This window comes from Tiliqua scincoides, chromosome 8 (assembly GCF_035046505.1).
Source record: "Tiliqua scincoides isolate rTilSci1 chromosome 8, rTilSci1.hap2, whole genome shotgun sequence".
NCBI classification, from domain to species: Eukaryota; Metazoa; Chordata; class Lepidosauria; order Squamata; family Scincidae; genus Tiliqua; species Tiliqua scincoides.
The window spans coordinates 7,007,086-7,029,891 of NC_089828.1; the positions used below are offsets into that span (position 1 = coordinate 7,007,086).

General features: G+C 43.4%; 1 protein-coding gene across 2 annotated transcripts in view; it reads right to left on the reverse strand.

Moving 5' to 3' along the window:
• The window catches only part of DENND4A (DENN domain containing 4A), a 64,076-nt gene extending 41,270 nt beyond the window's left edge, over positions 1–22,806 (reverse strand). For both annotated transcript variants that reach the window (XM_066634849.1, XM_066634848.1), the window contains exons 1-5: positions 22,721–22,806; positions 7,423–7,752; positions 6,703–6,952; positions 4,050–4,119; positions 1,618–1,787 (exon numbers count right to left, since the gene is read on the reverse strand). In XM_066634849.1, coding sequence (XP_066490946.1) covers positions 1,618–1,787; positions 4,050–4,119; positions 6,703–6,952; positions 7,423–7,730 — 798 coding nt within the window. In that variant the 5' untranslated portion in view covers positions 7,731–7,752; positions 22,721–22,806. The remainder of the gene's footprint in view (positions 1–1,617; positions 1,788–4,049; positions 4,120–6,702; positions 6,953–7,422; positions 7,753–22,720) is intronic.

Sequence of the window (22,806 nt, forward strand, 5' to 3'; positions counted from 1 at the left end):
ATTTAATAAAACAATTTTTCTTTATACATTTTAATACACTTTTCTGAAATAAATATAATGAATACACCTTAAACAACCCAAAGAAATAAATGCAGAAGTAAAGTTCTAATAAAAAGTTGCTTTCATGGAAGCAACTTCTAAAACTACTAAAAATAACTTCATGTTAATGTGCGTCACATTTCACACATGAGAGTAAGAACATAAGAACAGCCCCACTACATCAGGCCATAGGCCCATTTAGTCCAGCTTCATGTATCTCACAGCGGCCCACCAAATGCCCCAGGGTGCACACCAGATAACAAGAGACCTGCATCCTGGTGCCCTCCCGTATATTTTGATTTTATCCTAAATAATCAAAAATGTTTTACAAGTATGTGTGTGTTTATTTTTTATTTTCATGACCAAAGTGCCAATCAAATAAACAATGCACATTAGCATTACAGATGTGAGGCACAAGCACACAGCCAGCAGTTATTACAGTTGAAAACCTAGAGAAGTTACTCTAACAAGGGTCAGCAACCTTTTTGGGCAAAGGGGCCAGACGTTCAGCAATGATGTCATCACTGAGCTCTTGGAAGCAGCTGTATGAAGCTTGCCTAGAAGCAAAGCCCATCTTACTGCACACTGGATAGGGAACAGAAGAGCTGCTTGCCCATACTCGGGCTGAACAACTTTGGACCCTATCCTACAGTGGACTTGCGTTGATGCAAGTCCCTTGCACTGGTTCAGGATTGTTGCAAAAGTACCATAACGCACTTCTGCGCCATTCGTTGGGAAGATAAGCTGGCGTACAAATGAGCGCCGGCCTACCCATGCTGCCATGGGCCCTGGGGACGAGGTGAGTTGTGCTGGCCAAGCTCTCCCTGGGGCAAGGGGAAAAGATTCCCCTTGCCCCTAGCTGCCTGAAACAGCGCAGAAACGCTGGCCTGTTTCCAGTGCAAGTTAGGATTGCACTCTTTGGGTGGCAGGCTGGATCTAATCTGTGAGCCATAGGTTGCCGACTCCTGCTCTGGAGCAAACTCACACAAATAAGAACTGAAGAGCAACTAACACTACACTGGCCAGAGCACTCAAGATCAATAAGAATTTTTGTGTTTACATCACTTTATCTCATTCATACTTCTGTCATACTTTTATTCTCATAGTTTATATCTATAACAGAAACCTATATTCATTTTATATACATTAGGTTCAATTATCCTGGCATTATATTAGGCATTACATTAGTACATTAGGTTCAATTATCCTGGCTTCCCACTCAACCACCACCACTCCTAAAATTTTGGGAGCTGTAGTCCAGTGAGGATGCTGAAAGGTCTCTGCCTGATCTGTAGCCACATAATGACAATTCCCAGGGTTCCATAGGAAAGGAAGTTACTATTAAATCAGTTTAAATCTATACCAATTATGTTATATTCATCAAACAAAGGGTTTTCATGTTTTCGATCTTTTTGGTCAGTGTGCACAGAAAACATTGTCCCATTGTGTTTAACAGAACTTACTCCCAGGAAAATATGTCTAGGATTACACCATTAATAACTAATCACATTCAGAAAAATGAAAGAACAAGCTGTGTTTGAAAATTATAGTTCAAATCAGTGGTAAACTTATTCATACCTTTTCAGCCGAAGCTCCAGTTAGGACAAATGTAGAAAAAACTGGGAGGGGGTATTTGCTATTAGATGGCCAGCATTCAATTGTTGCACCCATTGGGAGACAAAAAAGAGGTACTGATTCTGGCAAGGGGAATGAATCGTAGTCATCTTCTGGATACCTACATATTAAACCTAGACAAAGCAATTTTTAATAAAGTCAGTGAAGTCCTGTACTAGCTCAGGTTTCAGATTCTAAGGATAGTTAAACTGTTCATTGCCTAGTTATTGTCCATTATGCCTCTCAATACAATATTTTGCTTGCCTCATTCATTTCTGACAATATATATGCCTCATTTATTTCTGACATTGTCAGTTATGCATGGAATATCAGTAGTCAGCACAGCTTCCAGAGACAGTGCAAAATGTATATTTTTTCAGCACCCTGTGCCGGCTAGTATGGGGGCATGGGGAGGGGGACGGGAGGGCATTTGGGACTCGGGGAGAGGGCATTTTTGGGTGGGAGAGGGTGGAACAGGGGCGGGGCAGGCCCAGGAGGGGGTGGAACTAGTGGAGCAGGCCTCCACCATATCCTAACCGCCAATTGGGATAATGGGAAATATATCGCCTTATCCCAAGGAGACCTCCAGTTGGCTCCTAAGCTGCATTAGTATTTCACTTTAATTGATTTTTTAAAAATGATTTGTTATTTCTTAATTTATTCTATTTGTAAGCTGCTGCAAGAATCCTCTGGGTTATGTGACAAGCTATTAAAATGTTTGCATTTAGTTGCAATTTGCAATTAAGTCATCAACCAGACACATAAGATATAAAATAAGCTATACTGCATTGCTTTACACTGTGAAGCTAGCAAGATGTCAAAGATTATCATATTTGCGTTATATTGCATTTTGCAAGCATAGCGATCAATACTAATAATATGAGTACTGTAAAGCTATTGGGAACTACACAGCAAGGAAGCCAAAACCATTTTTAAAAATTGGCTAAAGTGAATACAGCAGCCTTTTGGGGGTGGAACAGAGGAAAGAGCAACAGCAGCTTAACTAGATGTTTCTTAGTCTGTGAATCCTATATAAGACTGCAGAAGGGCTGCTTCTAAAGAGGCAATTGGAAAGAGAATGAACCAAAAGTGTCATGCACACCCCATCATTCATGGATTACCACAGCAACATCTAAAATCCCATTCACCCCCAAACACATTTTACATATTACTCATCCTTCCGCCAAAGTGTGCTTGTGGGGTTATCCTATCCTCCGCCAAACCCTGGGAGTTAGGGTTGGCTGTCAGATAGTGACTTGCCCAAGGCCACCAAAGTTTCATTGTTTAGTGATTTCACCCACTTCTCCCTGGTCCAGTCCAACACTCTATCCACTGCACATACTGATTCTTGTACATACATGTGTGGTACAGCTATTCTTACTGGTTGGTAGCTCTTCCCATCAATATAATCCTATTTTTCCCAGCAACAAAGTAACTTCAACTTGTTTTCGCTGCTTATTCAGCAGACTGCATATTGTATACAATCCTCTCTAAAGTACTGAGGCATTCATTTCAACTGGGCATGCCTAGGCAAGCTCCAATTAAGAAGAGGATGAGTTTCTGTACTTGCCAGATGGTCCCTGTATGTCTCCAGAGTCTCTCAATTAAGTCAAATTTATAACATCAGCATATACATGACAAACCTCTGTGATGCCATACCCAAGACTACTGCTGGACCTCCCCTCAGTTTCAAAAATCATTTGTTCTGTGATGTGCAAGGGAGGCAAGTTGTGGGGAAGAATACTGCTTGAGAAAAGCAAGTCCAAAGAACCCTTGAGCCCACAAAACTAGTTGTGTGGTACTTTGAACAATGGTCATAATAGATGGGAGTCTCAAAGAGCCCAGTCCTAATCTTCCCCACCTCTCGCCAATGCAGCAGCACCAAAATGGTTACTGCTGCTTCCTGTGGGGGGAGGGGATTGTGAAGGTCTCCTCTGGGTAAGGGAACAACTGTGGAAGTAAGCCACTGCAGTGCACGGGTGTCCACTCAGACCTGCATGAGCCAAACAGCTGGTGTAGGTCAGTGTGGAATCAGGTCCAGGTGCCATGGGAACAGCTCCAGGAAAAGGGTTAGGATTTGGCGGCTGATGTTATTGCTGAACCTGTTCCCGGACCTGATCCACCCATCCCCTGCCCCCTGATCTATGGCAGTCAATGCTAGTAGAAGAGGTGCTAGAAGGTTAGCTGGAACTAGCAGGATTGTCATAACATCTCTGGTTCCCTTGATATGACAGAGTTCATCTTTTACGCCTTTGCCACATGAGCAGGGCCTATGCAAATGTACATCTGATTAAAGCCGCCCATAAAATAAATAATAATTATGAAGTTTGTAGTCAAACTGTCTTTACTATGCAACCAACAAACTTTTTTTAAAGGACCCACTACAGATTACTTACCAGCTTTATATGAGATGGTGTTTGTTTTTGCCACAGACTTCTTATAACACAAGTACACCGCTGAACCCCACTGCAAGAAAGGCAGAACAGGCTAATTTTCTAAGTCAGAGTATAATGTCATAAAGGAGAAGGTAAGCAAGCCTGTTGAGACAACTTGTATGAGGTAAAATCCTGCTTCTTTGAAATAATTATAACAATTGTAGTGAATAATGCAAGTACTCACAAATGCCAGATGAAAAGAACTTGATTCAAAAGGTAATAATCTGTTTTCATGAGCCAGCCCTTTTGTTTGATTCATGCTGATATTTAAGTCTTTTACAACTATGTTCACATCTGCAAACCTGTAATTTTTCACTCTTTGACCCTATTCTAGCACAAATGTCATACAATTTTATAATTTTTCAACAATACTAACTCCCTTATGTTACTGGCAATATGTCCAGGTAAATAGAAATTTACAGAATTCTGAAAAATTTGATCATGATTCCTAAGTACAAATACAGAGACTCAAAGAGAAAAGATTACCAATTTGCAGAAAACAGGGGTGTTTTGAGGAATGTAAAAGAGCAGTTTATATATTATATGAGCCACTGTACATACAGAAAATGGCCATGGCACAGTGATCAAGCACATGCTTTGCATACAGAAGGTCCCAATCCAATCACTAGTACCACTGGTTAAAAGATCAGATGGAAAAGGCTTCTGCTTGAGTTCTGGTTACAAGAAACAAAAACACTCTGAAGTCATTTTATCAAAAAGCATCAAAATGCTGCCGAATGCTACAGGCAGCCCAATCCGATGCTTCCCGGCGCCAGCTGGAGCAGCAGAGCCAAAGAAGCTACCACTGTATCAGGCAGGCACTGAGAAGCTGCCAGGAGTCTCCTCAGGGGGAAGGGATTTGTCCCCTTCCCCCAAGGAAAGCCCTGCAATGGGACTCCTCGTGTTTGCGCTGGCTATTTTACCAGAGCAGATACAAGAGCCTCTGTGTCGGGCCTTCAGGTCTGACATGGAGTTCAGGATCTGGTGGGCCAGGGCTCTGCCAGTCCCACCCCCCTCTCACCCCAGCTCCTCCTGTTTCTGTTTCTAGCATAATTTTACAGATACGATTGCACCAAAGTACATAAATATTATAACTACTTGATGTAGGAACAAGGCTCTAAGTGTCTAGGAGAATTCAATTATAATGTATTTTGCCTACTTACAGGAACAAAATCTAGATAGGTTATAATACAATCTTAATCATGAGAGAAATGATTGTCCTCTAAAAGTACTGATTTAACTTATGTGTTTATAAGATGAGGAATTATTATTCCTTGGGCTATAAATCTTTGTTATGCTAACCATTTTAAATTTTTTATAAAAAGTAAGCTGACAGATTCAGATTTTGACCTGTTTTTCTTTGTCATTAGAATTGGGTCTCTTCTTTATTAGAGATCCCCTCTGTTCACCAATAAGGTTCAGTGCGCTGCTTCTATTTTTCTAGGAAATGACCGAAGCACATTTTATCACTCAGAAAAAGCAATATAGATCAGCAAGACAAAGACTTTATACTTCAACACAAATGAAAACTTGCTGAGCACTATGGGAACAATTTTTTTTAAACACCAAATCCAACTATGACAGACAACCCTGTTGTTATACCAACAGCCTTTCATGCCATGGTGTATTTAATTCATGTGCTTACTGCTTAACATACCCAGTACCAAAAAAATTAATCCCACTCTCATTAGCCTTTATCTAGAATGCTCCAGTCTACCTACAGCCAAGTAATGGTGTCCTGAACAGTACTTTTGTGCAAATGACTGTTCATTTAGGAGACCATCACCTTCTACAGAGCTTTATTTACATTAGAACACAGGGTGTATTGGTCTTATTTACAATGTTACACCAATGAGCATCTGGGGATTGGACCCTCTACAACAGGGGTGCTCAAACTTTCAACTTTAGGGATGCTGGACCTTTAACAAGTGTATAGAAGAGAGAATTTCAGCATGTGCAGCTTGTCATCTGTGGGATGACAATCTCTAAAGTTGAGAGTCTGAGCACCCCTGCTCTACAATAAACGAGCAATGAATATTCTAGGAGGAATACCTAAAGAAACAAAAAACTTGCAGTTACACTGTTTGGAGCTAGACAAGGATAAATTGCAGAAATGAATTTGAGAAATAAGACTTGTGTTGGTTATATTCGCCATTATAGCAAATAACAGTAGCAACAAAACCTTTGAATTCATGAGCAGGACATCTCTGTTTACCAGATAATGGGGACGAACATCACCGTTGCACTGTGTGCTGCCAGAGACATATAGTAGGCTGCTGATGAAAAGAGAATGTTGGACTAGATATGCCTTCGTGTGATCCAGAAAAACAGTTCATACAGTTTTGGTGTTCCTACATTAGGGCCACACAAATGGCTTCATAATAAGCTGCTTGTATTATATTCATACCATTGTTGACAGAGCGATGCATACAGAACACTACAACAAGCAGAGAGACTTGCAATGGAATACTAGTTGCTGATTACCCTTAAGAAACACAAACTGGCATGAACCTGTGGTATCTAACAGCCATGCAGGAAAAGATTAATTAGAAATAAATAAATCTACTGTAAAACAAATATTATGAATCTATTACAAATCCTGAAGTCATCTTACCATACTGCTGTTCAGATTCTTGTCAACCTTGCAAAACGTATGCGGTGGGGTTTCTCCCTTATTGGGTATAATTATGCATATGTCTGTGACTGCCAAGGTGTTCTGGGTCATGTTCTCCAAAGCTCTACGGTATGTGACGTAGACTTTTTGCGATGAGGTACTACTATTAATATTTGCAGGGCGGCCATATGGAGTGGTTTGAATGATTTCACAGTCTGGTATTAATCTTTCTTTCCCATCATATAAAACCCTAGACAGAACCCGAAAGCACAGAATAAGTCAATAAGAATTGTGTTCTGAAGTAAGATTGGAAGACAAACAGTACTGGGAGTCTGAAAAACCAGTAAACGCCAGACCTTGGCAAGGAAACCCCTGACATATAAGCTGCTTTATATTGTCAGGCCTGGGTCTCTCTAGCCCCATGCTGCCTATGCTAACACCTCTTCCGCATTTCAGGGAGAGGTACTTTCAGCTCTCCAAGGAAATGCTGCCAGAGACTGTACCTGGGACCTTCTGCACACAAAGCATATGCTCTACTGCCATGTTACAGCCCCTTACCCTTCTGGGCCTGTCCTCACTCAACCTCCTGATCTACCAGAAACTTCAACCTCCACCCTGAAAAACCAGTAAACGCCAGACCCCGGCAGGTTCTTCCTTTGTTCTGCTGGCCAGTACGCCTGAAATACGAAACGAAGAGTAATGAGTAAAAAAATTGCTTACCCCAGATCAGTAAGCGGAGGTTTATCCCTTCCTCTCCTGTAGCAAAGGTATATCTGTGGCCCTACCAGGTTACCATTGTTGAGATCTGCAGAAAGTCCTGATGGAGTCACATCAATGCATTTGTATCCATGAGGTACCTCCTCCCCCAGAGACTTAATTATCACCGCCACGTCCGTGATGGGTTCTTTTGGTTTTGCAAGTTTGTGACAAGCATCATTGAAGTGGATTTCTTCCTCTAGTGGTTTGGAAATCTCAGTCAATCCTGCCACAACAAAGTAGTCAGCAACATGGGCCCCTCTGTCTTCCATCTTCCATCACAGATAGTTGCAGCTGGCAAAGGATAAAGAAAAATCTAAATAATGGAGTACAGGAGACCTGAATACCTGGGTGTGCATAGACTAAGCTGAAAAGGGACTACATTTTTCTGCAATGACTTTACCACCCATTCTTTGTAAAACAGACTTTTATCTGTCTTTACAATGGCACAAGAATTCAAATGGTCTCCTGGACTTACGTATCCAAGTATCTGCTGCAACATGTATCGGCACATTGAAGTATCAGCTTCAGTGTGCTAGTTTGTGAGCAGCTTGTTGAATTTCTTGTTGAGTTAATGAGCCTGTATAAAGTCTATACATGAGGCTCACTACACAAACTCACATACTTGCCACAAGAATGAATTATCTTTGTATAAACTGCATCACTTATCGAAACACCAGCATCTTCTGCAGAGCATTCCTGGTGTTTATTAAACATTAATTCAAATGAAAACCCCTCTTTCAACATCGCACAAAGCTTGCACCAATGAAAAGAAACCCTGATTCTTTTTCCTGAAGCTACACTGTATTATATAAGCATCTGCTCTAACAGCTTAACTGTTGCAATGGAGCTTAGTCATTTGGCCACTGCCCTCTTCTCCCTCATCAGGGTTTTTGGAGCAACGGGTAAAAAAGGATAGTGAAAGCAGGCATCTTGATGGAAGTTAACAAACACACAATGGACAAGTACAATCCATGACATAAACACTAAAAGGGGTTTTATAGAGAACCACCGGGAGAAACAACTGGATATGTTTGATTTCCCAGGGCATGAAGACAGCTTGGAGACAGACTGGAAGTTGCAAACAGATTTTTCAGACTTAAAGATTGTACAAGAGAGGCATTATTGCCCATGCACACTCATCCCATTTAGTACACACTCATCCCATTATCATATCTTGTCAAGCCATTTTACAGGCTTTTGTGCTACTTCAAAAACATGCATCTTCTATCTGAACTGAAAGGACAGGAGGCAAAATAAATGGGTTGCCCAGGATTTCAACTGCAGCATCATCAGTATGTTGATGACATGTAGTTCTACCCCTTATTTCCACCCAGGACCAGGGAGGCTGTGGACACCCAGAACTAGTGTCTTGCAGCTGTGAAAAACTGAACAATACTGGGCTAATAAAAAAAAAACACGTTATCCAAGCAAGACAGAGATGCTGTTAGCTAGCAGGTAACCTGATCCTTGGATGGCTTTACAACCTATTCTGGGGTAGCACTCCCCTTGACAGATCAGATTCACAGTCTGGGAGCGCCCTTGGACCCAGCTGTGCTCCTGGAAAAACAGGTGGTGACTGTGCTTTTGCACAGCTTTAGCTGGTGTACCAGATGCAGCCCTTCCTGAAGAGAGCGGATCTGGCTACAAAGGGATCCACCCGCTTAGGCTACTGTAATACACTCTTGTTGGGGCTACACTTGGACTATTCAGAAGTTTCAACTGGTGCAGGAGGATATGGCCATGATGCTTACAAGCACCCACTGGTCAAGAATTCTACGCCTCTGCCTTTCGATCTGTGTTGTTGTGACCAAGTGCGCTTCTCAGCCTAATTCAAGTTGCTGATTATTACCTATAAAACCCTACATAGCCTGGATCCAGGATACTAAAAACTTTCTCCTCCTGCATGAACTTGCTCACACTCACCACTCATCATCAGATGCTCTGCTTCACATCTCACTCCTGTCAGCAGTTCATCTGGTTAGGACAGGATAGGGCCCTCTCAGTGCTGATCTTCCAGTTGTGGAATTTCCTCCCCCAAGAAGCCTGACTTGCCCCTATGCTGCATGATTTTAAGTGGGCACTAAATAACATCTTTATTTGGCCAACCCCTGAGTTTGTTTTAGTAGACAATATTTATTCTTAGATGCTGCTTTTCCGCTGTGTTTTTGATCTGCTGGTTACTAGATAGTGTAGTCTCATTTACACTGATTTTATTCTGCTTTATTAATATTACAGTTGCGCCCCAAGGAAAACATTTGTCAAAAGATGCTGGCATGTGAATTTGAGCCAACATATTCTCAAGGTACCAGTTGGATTTTCTTTTCTCTTGTCTCGCTTCTTTGATGTTTGGCATTCAGGGAACAAGAAAAACACTCAGTTCAGTAAAATGAAGCTCTGAAGGACAACTACCAATGGGAAGACAGAGAGCTACTCCTTATCATTTAAAAAAAATTAGCTTTCCAACAAATAGTAACTTGGGCAATGTTAATGCATCTCTCTTCACAGGAAGCTTCCTTCCCTTCTTGAGCTTCCCAAACGTCACTAACCACAAATAACAGCAACTGTTTTGCTCTATCATAGTATTTAGATTCAGTTCCTCCATTGCCAAGAATCCTTCCTGGCCATCTGAGAAAACATATTCCACTTCTGGTAAAAAGATGGAGAAACTTTTTAGAGAGGAGTTGGAGCCATGCACTGCTCCCTGCTGATTCATCAATGAACAGCATCCATTACTTTTATATTTATTCTCGGAAAGCACAGAAAAGCTGTAAAATATGTTACAGGCAGCAGAATTAAGTGACTTGGTAATTTTAGGTTTCACTTTAGAAAAAAGCACTGGATGTGAACACTGATTCAACATGTGGGCAACGGGAGACTCAGGGCCCAATTCAGACTTGTGCACGCCAGCTCAGTGCCCTTACTGTAGGCCCAGTGCCGGAGTTAGCCCAGCGCAAGCCCACACTGGGTCAGCCCTGGGACTGGGCCCACGTTCCGCAGCCAGGCGGTCACCTGGACCACCTAGAGGCGGAGAGGTGAGTGGGGGTGAGGAGGGAGGCAGGGGGAGACATTCTGGAGTGGGGGAGAGGCAGGCAGGGGGTGGGGAGGAGGTGTAGTGGGGTGGGAGGAGGGTGGGACTGGTGGAGCTCAACTCCACTGGATCCTCAGCCCCGTGTGGGACATGGAACTCTGATTCTGTGGCAGCTCCAGAGGTGCCATAGAATCGAGTAGCCCCATTGTGGGGCTACTTTCCTTATCCAGGGGAAGGAAAGCCGCCTTCCTCCAAGGAGCCACCACAGGCTGCCTGGTTGCACACAGGATATGCTGGCAGCCATTTTTGGTGCCACGGCAGTCCCACATGCCAGGCAGCTCAGGATTGGACCGTCAATAGGATTTCCAGTAGTCAAGGCAAAAATTCAGTGTCATGTACTAATCATATAGGAACCCTACTAATTTAATTCCATTGATGTATGGCACACATTTTTTTTCTAACTCCTTGGCTGAGAATTCCGTTAGAGATCCCTAGCCTACCGCATAGAAATACAGTTACCAGGGTTGCCCGTGGAAAGGAAGGACAATTATATCACTAAAAGTCTTTGTGTAAATACACTGGCACTCCGCATTACGGACAGCTGTGTCAGCACTTTCATACAGGTGCAGTACCATACATGCTTTGGGGTACTTTTGCACAAGCACAATAGTGCTGGGTTGGCAAGGACAGGCTATTTGGTTTATGTATGTCTCAACTTACATACAGACCTCCCAAACCTATAAATATATAGGGGACTTACAGCCCAATCCTATCCTTCGCAGGGCCACTGAAGACAGTGACGCCAAAATGGTGACCACTGTATCCTGCGGCCTCGCAAAGCCGCTGGAGGTCTCCTTGGGGAAAGGGGATATTTGTCCCCTTTTCCCAAATAAGGGTGCAGGCACCACAATGGGACTACTCAAGTTTGCACCGGCTGTTTTGCTGGCACAGACTGGAGAACCTCTATGTCAGGCTTTGCAGCCCAATGCAGACACTCCACTGGTCTCCACAGAGGCTCCACTGGTCCCAACCCCCTCCTGGGTCGGTCACTCTCCTCACCCCACCCACAGCGGAATACCTTTCCCCCTCCCCCAAAACTTGCACCTTCACTATGACTTACCTCCAGATGTGCCCACGGCATCTCCATTCGGCCTTACGGCATATTCGCAACACCCACACCGGCACTGAGGTCAGGGAGTTTAGAATTGGGCCCTCAAGTTGCAATTCTATACACACTTACCTGGGAGTAAGACCCACTGAAACCAGTGGGGCTACCTTCTGAGTAGACATGCATAGGATCGCCGTATTAGTCAACAAAGACTCCATAGTGAGCTTAAGGTCACTTACCGAATGTGTCTACTCAGAAATAAGCCCAGCTGAGATAAGTGAAATTTACTCCCAGGTAAGTGTGTATAGGAGGACAGTTTTAAGGAAAGACCAAAAGGAAACAAATGGTTGATTAAAGAGGAGATCTTATCTCTCAATGTAAGAGCACATATCACATAAATCAGTATCAAATACAATGGAGTAGATGGAGACAGATAAGAGATTGTCTGGACCTGGCCCAAACAACACACTCATAGACTGGTTTGAAAGGAAGCAGTACTGCTTGTCTGCCTGCATCTTCACAGAGGACCTCCCCCAACCACATGCCAAAAATCCTTAACATCGATGTTGGTTTAAAATGTACAAAAGAGAACAAAGAGAGTTATATTTCAAATTGAAATAAATTGACAACGATGTCAAAAGTCTTCCCCCCCCTAAATATAATTATACCTCTGAAAAGCAGTTTCCCTCTCCAGCTCACCATTTTACACAGATGCATGGAGGATGCCCAGGCGTCTAAAGCCAACCAGACAGCCTGGCAGAGAAAAGAAAACACAGATGACTCATACCAGAGCTGAACACCAAAGTCCTCTCCCTCTGTAACACAGCTAATCCTCCTTCAAAATGGTTAACTCTCAAAGACAAGGCAGGCTAGGAATTCAGTAAACTGCAGAATTTATAAACAGAATTTAATGAGGTCTTCCTTTTAAAATAATCTAAAGACTAAGGACCCAACCCTATCCAATTTTCCAGTGGCACTGCAGTTGTGACAATGGGGCATGCACTGCATCAGGTGGTGGGGAGGCAGTCACAGAGGCCTCCTCAAGGTATGCAATGCAGCCATACCAGTGGGGCATGTGCTCCATCCTGCAGTAGGGAGTAGTCACCGCGGCCTGCTCAAGGTAACGGAATGTTTGCTCCCTTACCTCAAGGCTGCATTGTGGCAGCATTGGAAAGTTGGATAGAATTTGGCCCCTAAGACTGACTAAATTTACAATCTTTCACAGGAGAAATTTTTTTCCCAATTTTTGCAAAATTATCATTTTGTCTAACCTTAACAATTTCACAAATTTAGGTCTTTCTTTCTTTCTTTCTTTCTTTCTTTCTTTCTTTCTTTCTTTCTTTCTTTCTTTCTTTCTTTCTTTCTTTCTTTGATTTCAGAAGTATCTCACAAGCCACACTTCTAAGTGCAAGACTCAAAGTTCCGCAAACCAGTACAATTTGTGTCATTTAAGCCTCCTACTATGTCAAACAAGATTGCCTAAGAACTTGAGCTTTCACTTCTGGGAAACTGGAGCACTGTATTCAAAACCAAGCTGACATCAACACTGTCTTTTTCACTAAAATTTACAGTGACTACGCGATCCATTTTAGCCCTCCTTTTTTTGAAAGAATGCTTTCGACACAACTGCTCAATATACCCACGTCAAAAGGAGATAAAAGAACAACTGACAAAACAGATAAGGTCCTCTTACTTTCTTTTAAGATCTGCATGCCCAGAACTGGGTGTCCAGTTTAAACATAGAAGCAGTACAGGAAAGGACCTTGCATGGCTTCATCCCAGAACACAGCTGTAACAATTAAAGGCCTGGCATCACACAACTGCACAGGGCTTTTCAACCTGATTGTTGCCCTCAATCAGTGGGGCAATGATTGCCTGGGAGGAATCAACATGACTGGTCCTACACACATGGTGCTAAACTTTTAAATATTACAGCAACATCATGGCATGAAGTCACACACACACAAAAAATCATGTATAGTACTTTGAGGTGCCTCTTTTGAAAGCAATCTACATTCCAAGACAGTCGATGGAATCCTCCATTAACTTATCAGGTTTGATTCCCCAGTTTGATTCTTTTGTATCCTGCCATTTTTCCAAGTTCAAAATGATAACACAAGGGCTTCTCTGGGATTTCTACCAAGGGGAAAGCAATATGCACACAACATGAGCAGAACAGTCTCTTCCACTGAAGTGAATGGGAAAGCTTGCTCACATGAGAATCCCATGTGTGCAGTAAAGTGCCTATGGAACTTTGGATAGAAGGCTTAGAGAGCTGAGAAGTGCTCACAGCATCAGTGCGTTAGCAGCACAACTGGTTTACCATTTCAAGATAAATGGTTGCTCCAAGTGACCAATATGTATGAGTGAATGGGCCCTTCCAGCCAGCATAAACCATGTTTTTCAAAGATGAGAGTTATCTATCCTTTGTGATTCCTTTCAACCCGTGCTAATCTTTTTCTTTTCTTCTCTTGGATGTTTGAACTGAAGTGAGTACACAGTGGAGAGATCACAGGATGAGAGCAAGCCACCCTGAGCCTGGATTCTGATTTCAATTGTTACTCTTGACAAGTGGGATGTGTGCACTAACTCTACATAATTTACTGGCTAGGCGCTTCTCCAAAGAAAGACGCAAGTGTGTAATTTTGTCGAAAAACAGAAACTGTGGCTAGAGGTAAAAGAAAATGTCCTTAGGATAGATTAAAAAACAAAAATAAAAAAATAAAATTAGATTACAAAATGAAGTTGACTTTTGCTACATAGGATCTGCACCTCATTTGACCAGCTCTTTTAAGGTCATAAGCCTATGCCCACTTACTTGAAAGTAAGTCCCTTTCCATTTAGTGGGACTTAGGTCTGAGGAAATGTATCGCATCTAGTAAGACCCATTTCAGAAATTTTTTGATATTATAAGGTGCAAGGATGCAAGAGCGAGGGGGAAATGGAGAACACAAAATATTTTCCACACTAAGTTGGGTGACAGGATAGTTATGCTTAGATGTCCTTGACATTTCTTTGTACCGCTCCATGAAAGATTGTATTGCTCTGTTTTCTATAAATAAATCTGCCTCCAGATGGAAGAGAGATCCCAAGGAATCTTCTCAGTATTTAGCACCCTACTGCAACACTAGATTTACCATTAAAAATCACTTTTACGGAGCAGTGCTGGGTGGCAGGGTCAAGCCTCAGCTACCTCTCTCCTCCCTCCCAAACAGTCAACAATCTCTCCAAAGCCTCTCAATAACATCTGTGAAGGCAATTTGTGAACCTAGCTGCTCCCCTTAGGATCTGACTCAGGTGCTACCAGGCTCTTTTCTGTATTTCAGAGGAAATATGGAACAAATTCCACAGATGATTAACAGCATAATTCTAAGCATGTCTACTCAGAAATAGGCCCCACTGAATTCAAAGAGGCTTACCTCCAGGTAAGCAAGTATAGGATTTCAGTCTTACAGTCCAATTCTATACCCTATCACCAGCACTAATGCAGCCAAGAGAAAAAGGTGAGAGCTGCAACCTATGGTGGGGCAAATGAAAACATTTTGCATGTATCAATGGGTCTCCTCAGATATAAACCACCTATTTAAGTGGCATATGTTCAAGAAGGTTTTTAAAAAGAAGGGTGTGTGCCATTCTGCCAGATCTACCAGCCTCCTCCCACCACCAGTTCCTGCCCCTCCCCACCCAGAAACACCCCCATTCCTCCCATTCCCTTCCTCTCCCTCCAACAGCCTGCCCCCACTGCTGATTTACTGGCGCCAGGAGTTCCAGGAAGGCTGCTGTCACCTGGCTCCCACAGCTCACTGTTTGCAGTGACTGCCAGGCTGCGCTCTACGGTGCCTCGTGTTTTGCGACCACAGCTGTGCCACCGAAATGCTAGTTCTGATGGTGCAGCAGGCCCATATCATTGAGCCACTTGTTTATCAACAGGATTCAAAACGTTAACATGACTAAAACAAAACTATTGCAACTTACAGTCAATAGTTAACCTTTCCTACCCAAAAGCAAAATCAACCTAGTCCCCAGTTCAGAATCTTGCCCTTTTAGAATCTTGGCCTGATCCAGTGGGGCTGCTCTTATGTTCTTATGTTCCCAAAACCAAAAAGTAGTACACACTAGGTATTACTGTATATACTTCTGCATTCAGAAAGTGAGAGTTAAGTACTGACAGAGAGTTCAAAAAATTGAGAAGTTTACTGAAAAGTCATTCAGCGCATCACTTCACTAGTCAGTTTATTTCAAACATTCAATTTCAAGAGCCAAATACAAGCCCCAGTTTCCGATGTACACATAACACACGTATTGGGAGGGGGAGGGTCAGAGACACATTTGTGCATTCTTTAAATAGACCATGAGATTAGCAGGGGCCCAAAGCCACTAACATAATTAACAAGCTGTTAAGCATTATTAGTATCTGGCCTGCTGACTTTTCCCCTTATTATAGCCACAACAGCACAAAAACCTCACTGCTACCAGAGGCTACACTGGTGTTATATTAAAACAAGCTACACTGATCCATCTACTTTTGTAGGAACCTTCTCTACACAGCTATGGAAGATTTGCAACAGTTATCCATTGGAGGTAGGCAGAGGCAACCCCTACCATGAGGCAATCAAGACAGCTGCCACAGTTGGTACATTTTAGGAGTCCTTAAGACAGCAAAGTGGGAGATGGGTCAACCTGATGCATGGAATGCAATCTGGCAAGCTATGCTCTTGTGCAACTCCTGGTCATGTCAGTTAGTTGCAGGAGAACCTCCTAGTGAATTGCACCCCTTGTTAATTAGCAGAAGGGTGGATTTTCCACCTGAGGAGTCAAAATATGTCATTATTGTTGTTGTTGTTGTTGAGTATTTATATACCACTTTACAATAAACAAATTCACAAAGTGGTTTACAGAGAAAATCAAATAACTACCCTTACATCCTGTGAGCTAAGTTTAGCTGAGAGATGGTGACTGGTTCATGCAACAGATGGAGAGGTTGTATCTCAATAGTAGAAACCATGCTTTGGATGCATCTCCAGGCACAGCTGAGAAAGACCCCTGCCTGGCATCCTGGAGAGCTATTACTAGTCAGCATAGACAATGCTGAGCTATGTACCCATGGCCTGAAGAGCTGGGTCATATATCACCAGAGAGCTTAATGATTGAGGCTACAACCCTAACCACACTTTCCTGGGAGTAAGCCCCATTGACTATAATCGGACTTACTTCTGAGCAGACATGCATAGGATTGGGCTCTGAGTGGGCATTTGAACCTAGATCACTCTCTTCCTAGTCCACGGCTCTAACCACCACACCATGTTGGCTTTCAATAACTATGCACACAGTTCCAGTTAGCTATAGACTAACTATAGTTTGCATATAGTTTGAGATCACCTGAATAATAATAATAATAATAATAATAATAATAATAATAATAATAATAATAATAATAATAATAATAATAATAATTTATATACCGCTTTTTAACAAAAAGTTCCCAAAGCGGTTTACAGGAAAAAAATTAAATAACTAATGGCTCCCTGTCCCAAAAGGGCTCACAGTCTAAAAATATGCAAAAGAACACCAGCAGACAGCCACTAGAAAAGACACTGCTGGGGGGAGGTGGGCCAGTTACTCTCTCCCTGCTGAATAAAAGAGTACCCACTTGAAAGAGTGCCTCTTACTAGTAAGCAGGGGTGGACTAAATATGCAGCTTTACTGAACAGGAATTACTTGCTATATCTTCCTTCATAGTTGCCTTGCTGGCTCTTCCCCATATTTTGCAAATATAAGATAATTTATCTTAGATAAATTATATATATTTATATATATATATAAGGAAAGGGCCAGCAAGGGACAGGGTCAACAGAGTGCTGTTGAAAATCAATGTCTATACCAGCCATTTTCAACCACTGTGCCATGTCACACTGGTGTGCCGCGAATGGTCCCCATGTGTGCTGTGGGAATTTAAGAAAGGGTCATATATCAATAGGACCATTGGGGGATGTGAGCCCCCACTGACTGCACAGTGTGCCTTGTCAATTGTCAAAAAGCTGATGGTGTGCCTTGACCATTTTAGTGCCTTGCCAGTGTGCCGCGAGATGAAAAAGGCTGAAAATCACTGGTCTATACAGCAGATTTATAGCTGTAGACAACCACTAACTTGCCTTCTCCTCATATGTCAGTTCAAGGCCCCGACAATACATACACACCCACCTCTTGTTTTACATGGAGGTTACGTTTTTGAAAAGCAGCACGCATCTCAAAAGCACATAAATTAAAAATAATTTTACCATAAGACACAACTATGCTGCCAGTCAAACATCTGTTAAGCGTGCAGGACGTTTGACTGCCTTATTCCAAAAATGTGCACAAGTAAATCAGGCTTTGGTATTAATTAAACAAATGTGTTCTTCCAAAAACATCCAAATCAAAACTAATGTAAAACAAGAGGTGGGTGTACATGCTTTTTAAAAGACAAATAAGAATAGAAGCCTTAAAATAAATATATGCAAATACAATTCTAAGGTTCTGCCTCTACCACACAGGTGGTGCTTATTGTTGTCATCCTGCAAGAAGATGTTAATACAGTCCTGATTTAAGAAGCATATTAAACACTGGACTTAACATATTAAATATTAGATTCACCATCTAATCCTTACTGGCATCAGTTAAAATAGGCCAATTATGCATGTCTACTCAGAAGTATGTCCCTTTACAGTCATTGGGGCTTACTCCCAGGAAAGTGTGGATAGGTTTGTAGCTTTCGGGCCCAATCCTGTCCACTTTTCCAGTGGGGCATGCAGGACATCCTGTAGTGGGGAGTATGGGAACATTTGTTCGGGCTGCATTGAGGCTGCAACAGTGCTGGAAAGTTGGACAGGACTGGGCTCTCCGCCTTTTACTAAATGCTTTTTTTCTCATAACAAATACTGTATTCTACATTTCTACTGGAAAGTTACCTTTTCCATTAGAAACGTGACTGGGGAACAAAAATCACATAAAGGTTCTTTGCAAGATAAAACAAGTTGTCTGAACTGAGATGGCAGTAGCATAATTCCCTCCACAGAAGTACCTCGGATGGAGACAATCACACACACAGCCCACTACCATCACTACCACCCCCCACAGTGAAGAGTGAATTACTGTGTGATGAAGGACAAACAGTCATTTTGTGCCTTCCCTGGAGCCCAGCTATAAAGACAATGCAGAAATCTTAGCAAACCCAGAAATCCAAGAATTGTTCCACTGTGTTGTCTAATTTCCCCATTAGAAATTTCCCCATTTGCCACTCGCAATCCCCCTAATATTTAAATAATAATAATAATAATAATAATAATAATAATAATAATAATAATAATAATAATAATAATAAACAACTTTATTTATACCCTGCCCTTCTCCCCAAAGGCAAGAACAGGGCGGCTTACAACAGGTTAAAAGAAGATTAAAACATAATATTAAAAAACAGATAAAACATTAACATATTAACAAATATCATAAAAACAGTAATCAGATAAAAAATCAGGTAAAAGGAGCATAGAGCAGCAGATCATAGGAATCAGGCCTGTAAAAAATACTAAGAGATGTAGAAAAGATGTTAAAAAGATGTTAAAAAAGCCATGAACTCAGAAGGCTTGTTTAAACAGAAGGTCTTCAGGCCCTGCCGAAAAGTCTCAAGAGAGGGAGCCATTCTTAAGTCGAGTAATATTTACTCTCAATATTGGATGTTTCAATAGATGCACAAACAAGCCTTAGTTATTAACCTGCTTTGCCAAAATATTCCAGTCACCTCCAAAACCCAACACCTAGGATATCCCTCTCAACATAATTTTTGCAAAGGTCAGTCTGGACTCCACCACCAGCATCACTCTCTTTGCCCCAGCACCATCTTTTTCAAACAGCACTCCCTCCAACACATGCACACCTACCAGCCTTGTATATTCCAAACCATAGCACTTCTGAATGTTTCAGTGCTGCTTCCCCCAGCATTAAAGACACAGGGTTTTGTCTCTGTCAATTAAAGGATCTTCATTTATCCTATTGTACACATTACTGAAATAGTACACTTACAAACAAAACTGTGCTGAGGAAGAGCTCTGTGTAATTTGCAAGCTTGCATACGGCTTTGTGAACATTCACTGGTTCTACTAAAGATGGTATCTTACCGACCCTGTGAATTCTGTTATTCTGTGGCCAGCACAACTATCTGATTTTAAAATAGAAATAATGCCACCTCAAAGCAATGGCTTGGGTTTCTTGCTCCCATGTACTGTGGTATCATTTCAAGTTAATGAAATCACAAAACACTCTCCAATTCAAATCTGAGCTTTACCATGAATTCATTTGATAAGTGATTCCTGCTCCATCTCCTATACACAGACCTGGGTTAAAAACTGACCCACCTTACAGGGCTGTTGTAAGGATTATAAAAACAACATTCAGCAAATGGTCTGAACAATAAATCATATAGTATATCATATACAAAATCATATAGCATAAATAAATCATATAGCATATATATTACAAGTACCTGCCAAGGGGACAAGTGTATGTGGAAAGAGAATGTGCATAATGGAAGGATTCTGCAGGGATGCAAAGCATCTCTAAGTGCTCTGTTGAGATACATGGTACTCACACACTTGATTCCTGTTAGTAAGGGCCAGGGATCTTACTTCATGATAGCATTCCCAAGTACAGCACATGATTCTTCTCCATAGGAATGAATGGCAACCATTCACAAATATGAAATAAATTAAAGGGGTGCCTATGGAGACACCATCGGGTCGGGGACTACACTGGCTCCCTGCCTTTAGTAAGCCCACCCATGAAGTATCAATTTGGCCTAGTATCTGTCTTGGAGTCTTCTTAGGGCACAATCCGATGCACGTCTACTCAGAAATAAGTCCCATTGTGTCCAATATGTCTTACTCCTAGGAAAGTGTGCATAGAATTGCAGCCCAAGTCACACAAAAGTGTGACCAAACCTCCAGGACTGATTTTTAGATCTACAGACTTCAGTGAATGCTTGAAATGTGACAGATGTTCACATGCAACAGAATACTGACAAGCAAACCAATGCTTTGAATACTTAATAGTCCCAGAGAAAGGTCAGTGAATGTTGAAATAGGACTGAAAGGCTCGGGACCAAAGCCCTGATGTAGCCATGCTACTGGGGTTTGCGCTGCATCCTGAGGTGGGAGCGTAGTTATGGAGGCCTCCACAAGGTAAGGGAACATTTGTTCCCTTGCCTAGGGGCTACACTGCAGCTGCACCAGCACAGGAAAGTTGGATAGGATTGGGCCCCTTCATTGAAATATGGTGGTCTGCTGCTGCATGTGCCTGGTTATGACCAAAAGGCACCCAAGGGAAAATACCTCTCTTTCAGGCACTCGTGAACTTCCTTGACCCCCCCAACCCACCTTTTCCATGAAAATTTGGCAAAACGCCTTAGCCTCTCAACTGCCTGACACGTTACCTCCTGCTTATTCTCTGCCTCCTTCTGTGTTACCTTTCCTGTATATATTATTTTCTAGCTGGGAAGGCCCCTGGAGCAGGATCCGTGCAAGTTCCCATGCCTGACTGTCACTAAATTTAAGCATGAGTAAGTGCAATGATTGCATGGCTCCTTCCTCTCCCTGCATGTCCTTCCTCTTCCCCTTTTGCAGGCCCAGACGTGTAACTAGGGTGGAGCATGAGGGGCATCTGCCCTGGGCGCTATGTTGGGGGGGGGCAACATACTTTCAGGTTCCCCCAGGAGGAGGAAATGTTGCTGGTTCTGCACCCCCTTTCCTTCTCCAGCGGAAGCTCCCCTTTGGGAAGCCTCACCAGGAGAAGGAATGGGGAATGTGAAGATGCCAGCACCTCCTCCTCCGCGGAGAACCTATAAGTGACATCGCAATATCACGTGACAATGTGCCATCACTGCCCCAGGCACCAGGGCTTCTAGTTAAGCCTCTGGTTGCAGACCTGGTGCCTTCTCCCCCCACCCCAATTGTAAGCCCCTTGGGACAGGAGCCTACCCTGATGCTCTGTTGTAAAAGTAACCATTTCTACACATAGAGTAATACTCACAGCACATTCCAGGCGTGAGGGTCCTTCACCCGACTGGCAAGCAGCACTGGCCGGACTCTGGGCATCTGTCTCACTAGGCACCTCAGAGAGGCTGCTCTCTGCCCTGCAGCCCTATAGCACAGGCGAGCAGCCCAGGCACAACTTCTTCCTTGTACGAGGCAGAGGGGGGGGAAGCCCCACCAGGTGCCTGCCGGACACTTGCTGGGGCTGTTCACATGTGATGCTTGCAGGAGGAGAGAATACATCAGAACTCCCAGACTTGAGTCATGGCTGTTAACATGTTCGTATGAGGCTCTTGGGGGGGGGGGGATGACAGAATCCCGACGTGTTGGGGCTGCTCACACATGATGCTTGTGGTGGGGGGGGGGGTGAGAAGAAAACATCAGAAACCCCCTGGACATGTCTGGGCTGTTCACACATGATGCTTACAGGGGTGTCTGAATGTCAGAACCCCCTGGACATGTGTCCAGGCTGTGATGCTTGTGGGTGGGGGAGGGGGTGTGTGTGTAGAGAAAACGACAGAATCTCCTGACATGTGTCAGATTTGTTCACACATGATGCTTGCAGGAGGAGGGAGACAAAACATCAGAACACCCAGACACGTGTTGGGGCTGTTCACACAAGACTCTTGTGGGGGGGGGGGGTGGAGAAAATGCCAGAATCCCTGGACCTGTGTCCAGGATTGTGATGCTTGTGGGGGGGGGGGAGAGAAAACGTCAAAACTCCCAGTCACGTGTCAGGGCTGTTCACACGTAACCATCACAGGGAGGAGAAAACGTCAAGAACCCCGCGACACGCGTCGGGGCTATTCACACATGACGCTGGCGGGGGGGGGAGACACAAAACGTCAAAACCCTGACACGTGTCGGGGCTGCTCACAGGGGGGAGAAAACGTCAGGACTGCTGAGACACGTGTCAGGGCTGCTCACACGTAACTGTCACAGGGAGGCGAACACGTCGGAGCCCGCGACCAGGCAGGGAGGGAGGGCGCCCCCCGCCCACGGCCTCGCAGGGCGGCCCCCCCTCGCGCCCCCCCCGCGAGACCCCCAGCGGCCGAGGCTCACCTGAGCGGGCGGCGGCGGTCCGGCTGGCTGTCAGCGCGCGCGGCCGGCCGAGGAGCGAGCGAGCGTCGCCCCTGCTGGCATCTCCG